The sequence below is a fragment of the Pristis pectinata genome, chromosome 33 (genome assembly GCF_009764475.1).
Source record: "Pristis pectinata isolate sPriPec2 chromosome 33, sPriPec2.1.pri, whole genome shotgun sequence".
NCBI classification, from domain to species: domain Eukaryota; kingdom Metazoa; phylum Chordata; class Chondrichthyes; order Rhinopristiformes; family Pristidae; genus Pristis; species Pristis pectinata.
The window spans coordinates 10744879-10760090 of NC_067437.1; the positions used below are offsets into that span (position 1 = coordinate 10744879).

General features: G+C 45.4%; 1 protein-coding gene across 2 annotated transcripts; it reads left to right on the top strand.

Moving 5' to 3' along the window:
- Positions 1 to 1137: 1137 nt before the first annotated feature.
- On the top strand, positions 1138 to 14647 carry sox10 (SRY-box transcription factor 10). Of its 2 annotated transcripts, none has more exons than XM_052042996.1 (3): positions 1138 to 1958; positions 10787 to 11043; positions 13579 to 14647. In XM_052042996.1, the coding sequence occupies exons 1-3, from the start codon at positions 1567 to 1569 to the stop codon at positions 14283 to 14285; spliced, it is 1356 nt and encodes a 451-aa protein (XP_051898956.1). In that variant the 5' UTR covers positions 1138 to 1566; the 3' UTR covers positions 14286 to 14647. The 2 variants fall into 2 exon arrangements, with proteins under 2 accessions (XP_051898956.1, XP_051898957.1); XM_052042997.1 differs by having other exon boundaries at positions 10787 to 11031.
- The last annotated feature ends 565 nt before the right edge of the window (positions 14648 to 15212 follow it).

Below are 15212 nucleotides of genomic sequence, written 5' to 3' on the forward strand. Positions count from 1 at the left end.
AACACTTCATGAGTACTGTACGGGAATGTTCAACTTGATTTTAATGTTCAGTTCTCCTGAGTGAGACTCAAACCCATAGGCTTCTGCCTCAGACACAAGAGACACAATGAGATCCACGGCAGAGTGTTTGAACAGTGGTATGGACATAATTTTTTTATTTATTACAAAGGCAAAGGGAAGGTAAGATGCTAATAAAAGCTGCACCAGTTTTTTTTGGAGATGCACTGAGGTGCAGCTAGTTGAGCTGTTGCCTAGCATGACCTAGGTTCAACCCTGACCTCCAAAACTGACTGTGTGGAGTTTGCACATTTTCCCTGTGACTATATGGGTTTCCTCTGGATGATCCAGTTTCCTCCCACAATCCATTGTGGTGCAGGATGATAGGTATTTGGCCACTGAGTACAAGTGGATGGTAGAGTCTTGTGGGGAGTTGATGGGAATGTGGGGACAATAAAAGTGGTGTTCATGTAAATGGGTGCTTGATAGCTCAATAGGTCAAAAGTCTGATTCCATACTGTATAACTCTTAAGACTTCTATGACTTATAACTAGTTTGTATTAACATCTTGCCCACCAACCTTGCCCTATCATCGATACAATGCAAATACCAGGCTTGAAGTAGTCTCTCCCAAAGCTCTGATCCCCTTTTAAACCATCTTACATTTCAGAAGAGAGCAGGAATGAAGACCATTCCGTGACTGCATCAAGCCTCGAGGATCCAAGGACTACAGAATAGGCAGGGACTTGGGGCACGAATCCAAAAGATCAATTCAAATCCAATTGGCAGGCTCACCTGTTGACTTAATAGTTCTAATGTTTGTAGAAACAAAGTTTCAAAATACCAGAAGTCACCAATGTTTGCATAGCATGCTGTGGGCATTTATCTCTCTCTCTCTCTCCCTAAATCTTCCTTAAAACCTTTTCTGCTAATTCCTCCAGATCACCGCCTTCTATGGGAGGAGTCAGGCATGGCTCCCACCCACTATGGGGGAAAGAAGCCAATGGGTGTGGAGGTCCATCAGCGAGTTTAGCCAATGGAAATGAGAGATTGAGCCGTGGGGTCGAGCATCATATTTAAAGGAAGGGCGCAGAGAGCTCCAAAGTTTCTTTTGGTCAAATTTCACGTGAGTTTCAGAGATCAGAGCTGATTATTTTTTCTTTGCTTGTTGTATGGTTGTGCAAGCATCACAGATCTGCAATCGAGCGGAGAGTTACTGCAGCAGAATCATTTGCACGGCTTTCTTTTTTAAAAAATTAAACAAAAACTTAAAATAAGAGGCTCGATGTAAATCAGGGGGAAAAAGCTTTTAAAAAAATTCTGAGTTTTTTTTGTCGGAGATTCTGTGGATGCGTTTCGATCTAACTTTGACAAATCTTAACTTGCAAAAACAAGTTTGACAACTTCAATTTTTTTCTTTCCCCCCCGCCCCCGTTCTCTGTGCCTGCAGACTTTTTGTGTCTGTGAACCTGGAAGAGCGAAAAATCATTGATTTTTTTTGTTCACCATTAGCAATCACAAAATTCCGGGGTTTTTTGTGAAAGAGAGGGGGAAAATTGGAAAAAGAGAATGACGGATGATCGCAGTGTATCAGACGTGGCTAGCCCGAGAGGGTCTGAGAGTGACTCGGTTCTGTCCCCCAGCTCATCCTTTGCTACGGATGGGGAAGAGAAGTCTCAATATCAGGCTGGCAACGAGGAAGGGAGTGGGAAGCGAGAGAGCGAGGAAGACAAGTTTCCCCTGTGCATCAGAGAGGCTGTGAGCCAAGTCTTGGAAGGCTACGACTGGACTCTGGTTCCCATGCCTGTTAGAGTCAACGGATCCTCCAAGAGCAAACCTCATGTGAAGAGACCCATGAATGCCTTCATGGTATGGGCTCAGGCGGCACGGAGAAAGTTGGCAGACCAGTACCCACATCTGCACAATGCAGAACTCAGCAAAACACTAGGCAAACTCTGGAGGTGAGTCCTTGAGTGTGTATAAAGAAAACCCTCAGTCCCCCCGAGAATCTCAGTTTACTTAACACACCTACCCACCCTCATTAACAAACTCTCAACTAGAAATCAGACGCTGTTACGCACTTGTTGCACTGTTACAATAATAAATAAATTCCCTTTTTCATGTTGGGCGTTTAATGCTGGACTTACTGTCAGATTTTCAACAAGATGTTAAGGCATGTAAAATATGTGGGAAAACATGATGGGAGGAGGGTTGGGCGTTAAATCATCCTAGTTTTATCTGTATTTTGAAGATTCGATCGGTCGCTCTACTGACTCCCATACGTTGGTGTAAAAGTAGCAAATGATGGACATCTGAACTACAAAGAAATGTCTCCAGCATTTTGTTTTTCTTTGCATATCTGCGTGTGCTAATTCATTTTTCGAGAGCTACTGACTTGCTGTTTTAAAGGTTTTGACTAGTTGGTCAAAAAGTTACTTACTGTTCAATAAAATAAGTTGGACAAAATAGTTGCAAGTTAATTTAAATCACCGGGTGACAATGTGCTTGGTAGGAAAAACTTTTGGTCAAAAGGTCAACCTGCCTGAAAATTGTTTTTTGCCCAATTTCCCGTTGGAAGAACCGCTGTGAAATAGGTCAGAATGTCGGGGAAAGGATCTGGCGAGATTCCTGGGTTTCAACACTTGGATTTGGAAGGGAGGAGAATGCGAAAGAGAAAATGATGGAGAAAGAGGAGGCGGATAAGGAGAGCGATGGATGGTCTGGGGGAGGATGTGTGGGGAGGATCGGAACAGTGGGTAAATGAGAAGTTCGGAGATTTAAGCAGGCAAAGCGGGTGCGAGCAATGGACAGAACACGAAATGGATGAGAGCAAGGAGTGTAACAAGACTCTGACTGCAGAAGAAGACAAGGGCAGACAAGAGGGGGAAAATAGCGGATAACGAGGAAAAAATGGGCGAATAATGAGGCGGGGGACAATTAATCGGAAATATACAGGGTAGAGTAATGAATTGAAATGTGAGCGCCAGAGGAACATAATTGGATGTAGAGAAGGAATGGTTAAGAGAAACACAGGCCCCATATCAACGACACTAGACGGAAGAGGGAAGGATAGAAATACAACGAATACTGCCGAGCATCGTGAAGATCACCCCTTGGCTCCATCACTTTGTACAAATCGCTCGTGAATTCACAAGCAATCTTGGTGGTGCAAATGCCAAATCATTTGAGTAATGTCCCACTAGCAGCAGCATGCTTGTGGACACGGAAGATTCCAGCTCCGTGGGGCCGATAAAGGTTGTTTGGACTCTGGGAGGTTGTGGTGGGGCTGGTTTCACGGGGTTTGTGCAAGTAGCCACAAACTCGGCCGCTCGCTCTCTCTCTCGACACGGGACAGAGCGGCACACATTGAAAACGCTCGGAGGAGCTGGCAGTCCTGTCAATGCAGAGGAGACGTTCTCGTCTTCCATTGGGATTTTTCGGCTGGAGAAAATCCATCGCTGAGAGTTCCTGATGCTTAATACATGATGTTTTGTCCATTCTGATGGAGAGAGAAACCAAACAATTGCTACTGGTTTAGTCACCTATTGGTTTTTACTCCTCTTGCCTCCCCTTTCTCATTACACGTGCTGCTGTCTACAGGACGTCAGCCATAGCTCAGTGGTTAGTTCTCTTCCTTGGTGGATCCGGACCCCAGTTGAGCAGATAATTCAGCTAGGCCGGCATTTCCAGTGTCGTGCTGAGGGAGTACTGCACTGTTGGAGATGTTGTCTTTTAGATAAGTAGTCCATCAATCGCCTTTGGTAGAGGCAAAAAAAAATCTATTATTCAGAAAAGGGATCAATACTGTCCTTGTCAGTACTTAACCATCAAGCAATCTTCTGAAAAGCACATTGCTGGCTGCTGTGTTTCTTACACTTCATCAGTGATTACACTTCAAAAGAACTTTATTAGCTGTAAAGTTCTTTAGAATTATGAAAACCTGTATCACAAAATTCATAATAAAAAAGCCACATTTGTCCAGTTTAGGTGCTGGCTCCATACTTGAGACCTGAAGCTTGTTTTTTTCCTGATCAAAAGTGATCTGCAGTGGCTCTCCCAGTCAACAGTTCCAATGCACTCTTATCTGGCCTCCCAATTCCACACTCCGTAAACCCCAACTTGTCCAAAATTGTTGCCTGTGTCCTAACTTGCACTGAGTGCTGTTCATCCATTGCAAGCCAAACTAACCAATGTAACAATTTAAAGTTTTTCATCTTTGTTTTCACATCTGCCACTATCTTGCCCCTCCCTATCTCTGTACCTCCTTCAGCTCTCTGAGATCTTTGCTTCAATTCCAGTCTCTTGATTGTTCTATCATTGGTGGCCACGCCTTCAATTGCCTGACCCCCAAGCTCCAGAATTCTCTCCCTAAAATCCCTGCGCCTCCCTTTAAGACAACACTTAACAATCAATTCTTTGATTAGGCTTTTGGTTTTCTGCCTTAGTATCTCCTAATGCATGTTGATTTTAGTTTTTAGTTTGATTACACTTTTGAAGCACCTGGGAATATCTTACAACAGTAAAGATGCTATGTAAATGCAGGCTTGTTTTGCTTGGTGCTCACATTCACCATCACTGCCCAATGACACACTAGTGTGTTGCAGCAATACAACAAATTCACGCCTCTTGTGTTGCTTGCTATCACTGACATGCCTGTGGCATCCATAGTATGGTTCTCATGAGGTGGCAAGATGAAGAGAGAAGGCAGTGCTGAGATGTGTGGGGGTGCAGAAATGCATCCCTGTCAAATAGAATGCAGTCAGAGTTGACCTTCTTTGACCAGCCTTCAACACTCCTGCCACCCTCTTCCCTATCCTCCCCTCCCCAATTATCCACATGGACACAAGCAGGGAGTTGGCCTGCACTGTGGAGCCAAGATCAGGATGACCACCCACCTTCCTGATTTGCAAGAGAAAACCACAGGGGGGGGGGTGTAAAAATTGGGGGATTTGGGGGTGGGATCTGAACTGCTCACCAGTGAAATTAAACCTACCTTTGAAAAATAAACTTGAAGCTATTTATAATCGGGAAAGTGTAACTGGCGTCTGGCAGTGAGCTGGAGACAGAAATCTGATCTCTGGCTCGTGCTGACAATTCCTGAAACCTCTCGCGGTTGGTGATGTCGTCAGGGATTGAATTGCTGCCTTGTGCCTCCTGGCTGGGGTGGGCCAAGAACATGTGGCAAGATAGGCGTGGCCAGGAAAGGTACACAGGAAGAGAGAGGGTGTTAGGGCAAAGAAAGAGTCCAGTTGCACTAATCCAGCTGTCGCATTCCTTCCCCATCCTTTTCCTTCTGGGAGTTTTATTCTGGATTGGAGATGGGGATGATCCAAGCAGAACATAATAGAATGGAGAAGTGAGAGTGAGTTTACCCATTGCCCAATTGTGAAAGTGCAAAAGGCTGATACAATCTCTCCAATGTCAATTTTGACAAGGGTTCTTTATTTCATCCATAGGCGATGGGATTCTGTCCAACAACATAAAAGGTTTATTTCCCCGCCCCCCAAATTCCCTCACAGTCCCAAGTGAATTAGAGAGAAGGCCTTTGTTACCTCCAGTTGTGACTATTCCAAAACACTCCTGGCTGCCATCCCGCATTCCAATCTCCACAAACTTGAACTCATCCAAATCTGAGATATTTCAGCTACTCAAATTCGTCCCTGAACATCACTTTTCCACTGACAGTTGTGTTTTCTGCTGCTGAGAATCCAGGTCTTAGAACCTTTCCACCTCCTCTGCTCTTTCCCCTTAAAAGCCAACTTCTAGCCAAGCTTTTGTTCACATCCTGATGTTAAGTGGTTCAGTGTCATTTTTTGTTTGAGAATGTCCCTGTAATTATAAATACATACTGTTATTGTTGAGATGTTGGTGGCTGTTTGCAAACCCAGATGTACCCATGAACATTTAAACACTTTAATATTGCAGTCAGCGGTGAAGTCCACATGGACTCTCTGGCTGGCTGTGCTTGGCGATTCCTGTGTCAATGGTATGGCTTCTACTTTTTCCATAGATCGAGGGAGCATTTGATGAATTTGGCTCCATTTGCTACTGGTTGGAGCTGCTGACCAGGTTGATTTAGCAGTGGGAGGTGAGATAGGTGTGGGACACCAGAACAACAATGTTGCAGGTGTTGGCATGATGCAAAAAGAAGGGGCTTTAATAGCACCTCCCTTTAATGGTATCTGTGAGTACAGCACAGGACTGCTGCTTACACACTGAATGAATCCTCCCATAGTTCAGCATGCACATTCAAAGAATCCACAGTGTTTCTGGCTAACAGATTGTAATTTATTTTTCTTTATTCTTGGTGACAGAACTTCTATGGCAAGGCCAGCATTTATTGCCCATCCCTAGTTGCCCTTTGGGAATGAGATGAGCTACCTTGAACTGCTCCAATCCTTCTGTTGCAGGGACCCCCACAGTGTTGTTTGGTCCTAAAATGAAGCCAAGTAGTCGTAATGTTTTATATTGTACTGGTATAATGTTAATGCAGGCCATTTCAGAGACCAGCTGGTGCAGGGCTGGAGTCGCATAGAGGCTCAAACTGGAAGGGGACAGCAGATTCCCTTCCTGTAAGATGTAACTGAACCAAAGGCAAAATCTTCAGAGTCACATTTTACTGATCTTAGCCCCTGTATTTTCAGATTTAATTGTACCTATAGCACGATTTTATCCGAATCTGAGTGGGTTATTGGGACAGCCCAACTTTGACTTTCAGGAGGCAGGAAAGGGTTAAAGGTCGGTGTGTGATTTTTATTGGTCGTAGTCTCAAAGATTTTGGATATGTCAGAAACTGGCTACTTTTGCTAAGATTAATTTACAGAGAAAAGGAGTGTAGGAGTGATGGGACAAGAATTCTCGGCTGACTCTGGCGCCAGTTCAGGGTCACAGACCTGCTTGCAAGTACATCATTCAAATAAAAATTTTCTTTTTTTTCTCCCTCAGACCTCGTCAGTGGAATGGTTAGTTCAATACAAAAAGTCTAGCAACAGTGAGGCAGCACCACCCGTAATAAAATCACACCCATGCGCATCCACAGATGTGGTCTTGCTTGCTCACCCCGGACACACTCCTGCACATGTGCTCACTCCCTATCGCATGCCCCAGTTGCTACACTGCTGTTAGCTCAGACCTAATGAGGAGTGATTCCCTTGTGTGACTTCTCTTTAACATCATGGATTGTATTTGAAGAGTTTACAGTGTAAAATGGAATGAACCAGGGAAAGGTGTCTAGAAGAAAAAAGTGTTTTACTTATATGCAGTGATTCCTTTGTTAACTTGTACGGCCCAATATACCAGCAACCTGCTGGATTACACTGGCTCCTTTGACTTTTAAAACCTGAAATCCTTGCACTCCTCCAATTCTGGCCTCTTGGGCAACCTCTGATTTAAAACATTCCACCACTGACTGCTGTGCCTTCAGCTGGCTGGGCCCTAACTTCTGGAATTCCCCATCTAAACTTCTCAAGCTGTCCCTCCTCCACTAAGACATCGTTAAAAGCAAGCTCTCATATGAGTTTTTGTCACCTGTGCTAATGATTCCACCCTGAAATTTTAGCTGAAACTTCTGAAAAGACCTTTGGGACATTTTATTGTGTTAGACATAATGTAAAACAGATATTAGGGTGAAGGATATTCCTGACCAAATAGAGCACAAAATCCTAGGTGATCTCTGCGGTTGCTGTGGATTCCTATCTGATGCCCTTGAGCATTGATGTAAATGAAGGCCATTTAAGAGAGCAGATAGTATGGGAAAGGAATTACAGGCCTAAAATCAGACAAAGATGACAGATGACCAAATGTAATACCTTCTGTTACCTTTTACTGATCCTAGCCCGAAAAGGACATGAGATTGAAGGGTTAACATGAGGGTAACTCATTGGCACATGACCATGATGCATCTCCCTTGCCTGGCCCTTTTTCTCTACCTCCAAAGTGAGAAAATTCTGTGATCTCCAGCACTGAGTTGGATAATTGCTCAGTGGCCACCCCTCCCCCTTCCCTCCCAGAGACATCACTGAGCTCCTCCAATTACTCCTGTCTATAATCCAAGTTGATTCTCACAGAGCCTTTACTGACTGAGTTTGGAACTGTCAGATGCAATATTAAATCAAGACCCCATCCACTCTCTCAGCAGAATATTTCTTAGAGGAGTCCTCCCTTGTGTCCTTGGCCAATACTTATCATTTAGACGAGGTCATTGAAACAGATTGTCACTTTGCAGTTTATGGGATCATGCTGTGTGCCTCAATCCCACTTCAGATGTACTTTAAGTGTAAAGTAATTTCACAACCTCTCTCAAAGGTACAGTAAGAATCTTTTTTCTTTCAAAAGCATTTTAAGCACATTTATAAGAGTTAGTTTGTTTTCTGTTATATGTGCAGCTATACTCCTGATCTTCTTTATATCCTTCTCCCCTCTCCTGTTTCAATATTCAGGTTCTTCAACCCCACACTCTGTACCTTGTCTAATCCACAGCTCCTTAAAAACTTTACAAACATTCTCACAACCTCCCCTGTCTCTGCAGTGGTAATACCTATTAACCCCGTCCTTGCTCATCTTAGTTGTCTGTATCTCCTTTGTGAATAACCTCTGAATCCTTGCCATACTGACACTAATGCAAATCCAAAGTGGCAATAATGTGACTCACACAATATTCCTCTGTTACTCTGGCAAAGTCATAAATGGCAGTTTAACGAATTAAAGGGTCTGAGACATGGCTGTCATTGTACAGATATTTCCCTAACAGAAAGAATGAGACCAGTCAGTACAAAGATTTAGTTATGGGAGAGGGTAAAGGGAAACACCAGTGTCCAGATATCTGCCAGAGGGAAAGGAAGAGGAAGTGAAAGACACAGTGTATGATAATTCCCAGACAGAGGAGAGAGAGAACTGACTCACCAGTCAGTGATCAGACATATCTCTGAGAAAGAAGGAACTGGGAAGCACCAGTCACTGTATGGGCACATCTCTGAGGCAATGAGGACAGAGGGACTCTAGTTATTGTACAGGTATCTCCCTCGGAGAGGACCTGAGACTCCAGTGAATTGGGAGGTGCCTCCTTTCTCTTGGATATAAATAGACAACAATTCAGTGAAATTTCCTGAGTCAACATGTTCCTTGGGTGAGCCACATTGCCCATTTGGATAACACAGAACCTGCCTGTGTAGCTAACTGTTTATTTTGTCTGCCAGGCAACACAGAGCTGACCTGACCAACCCTGTTTCAGGAAGTTTGGTAATGTCATAGCTTTTATAATGCTTGATTCCAATGTGTATGAGGTCATTTTAATCAGCTCGCTGGGCCTGCTCCTGGTCTGCATTAGGGCCTATGGTGTAAGGTCCTGGGCCTGGCCCGAGTCTAGGTTTAGGTAGATAACTTTCATTGTTTATTGTCAAAAGTTTTTTTTTTAAGTGTACTCAAATGCTCAGCAAGATCCAACAAAGTATCATGATGACTGGACAACCCCTTTTAGTGTTGCTGGCCAAGGAATAAAAGTTGGCCAGGACATTTAGAACTGCCCTGCTGTTTAGTAGGGAATTCTAGAATATCTAACAATCTGAGGCTTTGTTTAGTGTCTCCTCCAGCGCAGGACACCTCTGACAGTGCCTCAATCCCTCACTGATGTACTAGAATGTCAGCTGGCATTATGTGCTCAAGTCTCTGGTGTCGGGATTAAACATACAAGCTTGACCTAGGGAAGAAATCAGTACACACTGAGCCACAGCTCAGATTAAAGGTCTTCCTGCCTCGTATCCTGGTTGCAACCATGTTCTTTGATACCAATGGGAACCAGAAAATTTGGTTCTTAGAGTTCTGATGACTGTTGTGTGAAATGAGTGTGTCTGTCCCAATGCTATTTTTTTTTAAACTGAGTACACTTAAAACACCAACCTTTTGCCAAAGGTTGTAGAAGGAGAACTGAGGCACGCTGACAACTTGGATCACAGGAGGTCGTTCAGCCCATCATGCCCGAGTCAGCTCTCTTGAAAAAGCTTTCCCATTTGTCTCCCGTTTCTCCTTATTTACCATATCAAAACCTTTCATGATTTTGACCCACTTTAACCGACTCTTCTGTAAGGAGAACAACCTGAACATTACATTTAATAAAAGGAGTCCTGCCTTTAATCTGTTCTGCTCCCACTAAGAGATATGTGAGAATTTGGAGAAAGGAGAAGGTGATGGGGTCACTAAGGTCCACTACCTGAAAAGCCAGTAGGAGAAAATGGAATAAAAGACATACATTTCTACATCACTTTTCAACACATCTCAAATCACTTTACAGCCAATGAAGTTTGATCACTAATATACGAAACCTAGCAGTGACACTGGGCTAGAGATAACTCTTGGCCCGGGAGCAGGTTGGGGGCAAACTTCTGCTCCTTGAAAAGCAGCCATAGGATTTTTATCATCCATCTGAGAGGGTAGGCAGGGCCTCAGTTTAATATCTCACCTCCAACAGTGCTCCCTCAACAATGCACTGGAAGTATCAGCCTGGATTATAATGTTCGAGCCTCAGCAGTGGGTCTCGAACTCTGAATCTTCTGACTCAGACAACAAAGCAACCCACTTGTTCCTCATGGTTTCAACATTGGTTACTTGAAGGAGAGACAAGCTCAGTGCTAATGGGAAAGAGCAGGAAGAAGTAGGGACAATGGGACAACCCTACCACATTGCCAGCACACCAGTGGGTTGAATGGCATCCTCCTGTGCGTTATTATTCTTCAGTTATATGAATTCAAATTGAAGAGCCTCAGAGCTATTTATTTTTTCCCCTTACTTGCTGCAGGTTACTAAATGAGAACGATAAGAGGCCCTTTGTGGAAGAGGCTGAGAGACTGCGATCCCAGCACAAGAAAGACCACCCTGACTACAAGTACCAGCCCCGCCGACGGAAGAACATGAAACCCGGCCAAGGTGATGCTGATGCCCACCCAGAGGACAGCCATATTTCCTCTGTCCAGCCCCACTACAAGGCTGTGCCTCAAGACCGTGGACGTACAGCTGGGAATTCTCCACTTGCAGAAGGCCACGGTGAGCACACAGGTGATGCATTGTCTTTTAGCATTGTTGTGACTCTGGCCATATTCCCAAACCTGACACATGAAGTGGTCTTGAACTTGCCCAGAATGATTATCAACAGGGACGGTCCTGAAGGTAGGAGCATCAATCTCCTCTTGGGATTTCTGCTCCCTCTCAACAAAGAGCATCCAACATTTAATTTCCTTCCATTGCCTTCCCAACCATGAAGGTATATCTGACCATCTAATATTCTAATATCTGGGTCATCATGAAAAGTGACACTTTATTGGTAGTAGAGTTAAGGGAAGATCAAATTGTCAATGAAATTATTCCCTTATCTTTAAAGAATTATTAATTTACACAAGTAGAGTATTCAGCTCATTGTCCTAGTTACAGCTCTCAACCCCCCACTTCCCTCCCTCATTCTCTACTTTATCCTGTACCCACTGACATTTATTGAATTCCCTCTTTAAATGTGACTAACTCGACCTCAGAAGCCTCGTGTATGCTGATAAAGCTCATTTGCTAGTAGCACTTTGCATCAAAACATTTATTAATCTCTGTCCCCCTTTTTATTTTCATCTTGGGTTTCTGCTCCTTGTTGCTTTGTATTCAGGTGAGGTTTTTTAAACCATTTGCTGCTTCATATCTTTTTATAGCTTGAATTCCCTTCACTGCCAATTTTTTTATTCACTTACAGGATGTAGGCATCCCTGCCTTGGGCAGCATTTGTTGCCCATCTCTAACTGCCCGTTGAAAAAATTTGGGCGAGCCTTGCACTGCTGCAGTCCATACAATGAAGGTGCTTCCATAGTGCTGTTAAATAGGGGGTACCAAGACTTAGACCCAGCAACAATGAAGGAAGGATATAGTTCCAAGTCAGGATGATGTGTGACTTGGAGGGAAACCTGCAGCTGATGGTATTTCCCTGTGCTTACTGCTTTAACTTTCTTGGCAGTAGCGGTCACTGTTTTGGGAGGTGTTATTGTCCTAGGTGAGTAACTGTAGTGTATTTGTAGATGGAACACAATACAACACAGTGGAAGGAATGAATGTTTACGGTGGTGGGTGGGATACAAATCAAGAGGATGCTTTGTCCTGGATGACATTGAGCTTTGGAGTGTCATTGGAGCTGCACTCCACAAAGTAAGTGGAGAGCTCTCCACAATGCTCCTGACGCTACCTTGTAGATTATGAAAAGGCTTTAAGATAGGAACCTCTGTCTATCACAAGATAACCTGCCTCTGACCTGGAAAACAGCCCCAAAATGTTGAGGTTCCAAAAACTATATCTTTTGATCCTTGGTATGATCCCAGTGAATCTTTACTACATTTTTTTCTTTGCTTTAATATTGTTCCCATAATGGGTTGCCCATCTTGCTACTGCCAACTATGACCTTTTGCCAGTGTGTTGGACATTACTTTCATGCTTGTGTATGTCAAAGCAAGAAGTTGTGCTCCTTGGATCTCACTCTGTCTCCTACATATGAAACACTTATCATTAACTTTCTTTCCCAAAGATACATTAGATTTGGCTTTGAGAAATATTTATGCCTCTTGAGCATTTTGTTGTTCCACATAAAAGATGATATATGTATAGGTGGTGGTGAACTGCATTTGTCACACATCTACCCATTCTTCATACTTATGAAGTTTACTGAGCTGCACAACCTTGTTCTGTCATTCAATAAGATCATAGCTGCTGTGACTGAACTGCATTTACCCACCTTTACCCTGTTCCCTTAATATATTTGGTTAAAAGCTATCTCAATTAAAATTTACAATTGACCTAACATTGATTTCCCTTTATGAAAGAGATCCAAATGTCTATTGTGATGTAGAAGTGTTTATTTTTTCTCTCTCCTGTAAGTTCTAGCTCTATTTTTCAGACTCCACAACCAGCAGGGCCTTCATCAGTGCCCTGTAATATCTGCAGGACTTCAATCAAACCATCTGTCAACCTTCTAAATTCCACAGAATACAATGCTAGGTTTTCTAATCTCCCCTTATAAATTAACTTCTGGGATGCAAGTAACTTTCTAACACCATCCTCCCTCCAATTCTTCCTAAGGACACTGCCCTTGTGTGCAACAAGGGCTATGTACAAATATAACATGAATGCTCCCAAACCTGCTCATATCCCACCTTGGTTTCCCTGGAGCAACGCACAAGATGCTGAAAGAACTCAGCGGGCCAGGCAGCACCCATGGAGGGAGATGGACAGTCGACGTTTCGGGTCGAGATCCTTCATCTGGACATTTGAAGGGTCTCGACCCGAAACGTCGACTGTCCATCTCCCTCCATGGGTGCTGCTTGGCCCGCTGAGTTCTTCCAGCATCTTGTGTGTTGTTCCAGATTCCAGTCTCTTGTGTCTCTAGCAACAAACAGTCTGCTGGAGGAACTTAGTGGGTCGAGTGGCATCTGGGTGGGAGGAATTGTCGACATTTCGGGTCGAACTCCTGCATCTTGTGTCCCTATCTTTGTTTCCCTGTAGTTGGTGTCGCCGTTCCTTCTGTGCCAGGGTCTGAAGGTTCTTTGTTCATTTGCTTCTCTTCCACAGGCCAGAACCACGGCCCCCCAACTCCCCCCACCACCCCAAAGACAGAGATGCAGCCTGGAAAAGCGGAGGGGAAACGGGAGGGGCGACCGCTGGTAGAGGGAGGCAAGCCCCACATCGATTTCGGCAACATGGACATCGGGGACCTCAGCCACGACGTTATGTCCAACATGGAGACCTTCGATGTCCATGAATTCGACCAGTACCTGCCGCCTAACGGGCATCCCAGCCACGGGCAAGCCCTGGGCGCCGGGGCATACGGTGGAAACTACGGGCTCGGAGGGGCGCTGGCCGGTGGACATTCCGCCTGGATCTCCAAGCAACACGCTGGCGGCTCGGCTCCGTCGGGCCCGGCCGCCGCCTCGGCCGAATCCAAGACCCAGATCAAGACTGAGCAGTCCCACCCGAGCCACTACTCGGAGCAGCAGCACTCCTCGGCACAGATCACTTACACCTCCCTCAGCCTCCCTCACTACGGCACGGCCTTCCCCAGCATCACCAGGTCCCAGTTCGAGTACCCCGAGCACCAGGCCACCGGGCCTTACTACAGCCCGTCCGCCCAGACCTCCGGACTCTACACCGCCTTCTCCTACATGGGCGCCTCGCAGCGCCCGCTCTACACGTCCATCAGCGACCCGCAGTCGGTGCCCCAGTCCCGCAGCCCCACCCATTGGGAGCAGCCCGTCTACACGACGCTCACACGCCCATAATCACCACCACCACCACCCCTTTATTTTCCTCCTCCTACCATAGGCCGCCCGCCTTTTTTCCGCAACCGAAGGAGAAATAAAAATTCAAAATACCACAACTTGCGACTTTTTAAAACAAAATATAACACGTACGGTTCCGAAGATTGATGCCCGCGGACGAGCGGCTCGCAATACTCCCCGACGGAGCCGTGGTTTTCCCGCCTAGGGACAAGAGGGACGAGGCCAAGCCGGCGCCATTTCGTGATCCTCGACGGCTGAGGGGAGACGTTGGTTTCCGCGCCCCCGCCAACGGTCAACCTTACCCCCCCCCCGTTCAAAATAAAGGACAAGATTCCCCCCCCCCCCCTTCTTTCCCTCCCTTTCCCTCCCTTTCCCTCCGTGTTCGAGGCGTCGATGATCGAAGGCGATGAAGCCCTCCTCCCCACCCACACACGCACCCACACACACCGGGCGGGTGAGGTGTGACTGGAAACGAAGCTCAAGATGTCACCCCCCGCCCGCCTGACTGAGGAACTGTTGAGAAGCCTTCAGCCTGCTTTGCTTCAACACGCGAGTAAATGTCGTTTTAGTTTGTTTTAACTTGCTTAACTCTCGCAGGCTGCTGTTTGGTTTAACGCGGGGGGGGGGGGTCACTTTTCACCATTGGTAACGTTGTGGGTGTGTGTGTGATCGCCATGGCGACCTGGTGGGTTGGAGAACCTGTACATACTTTGGAGGTTTTAAGAGTCTGTCTGCCCTATTTTTAATTTCCCGAGGTGTGGCAAAAATCCACAGTGTAAAATGCACGAGGGCAAGATTCCTCCTGTCCATTCAATCGCATCTGTTGTGGAGAGGGAGGAGTTTTGACCCTCTCCATTTTATCTGAGATGATGAGTAGCCGTTTTAGTTTCACCTCCTTGAGGGCCCACTCCACTGATGGAGTGTTGG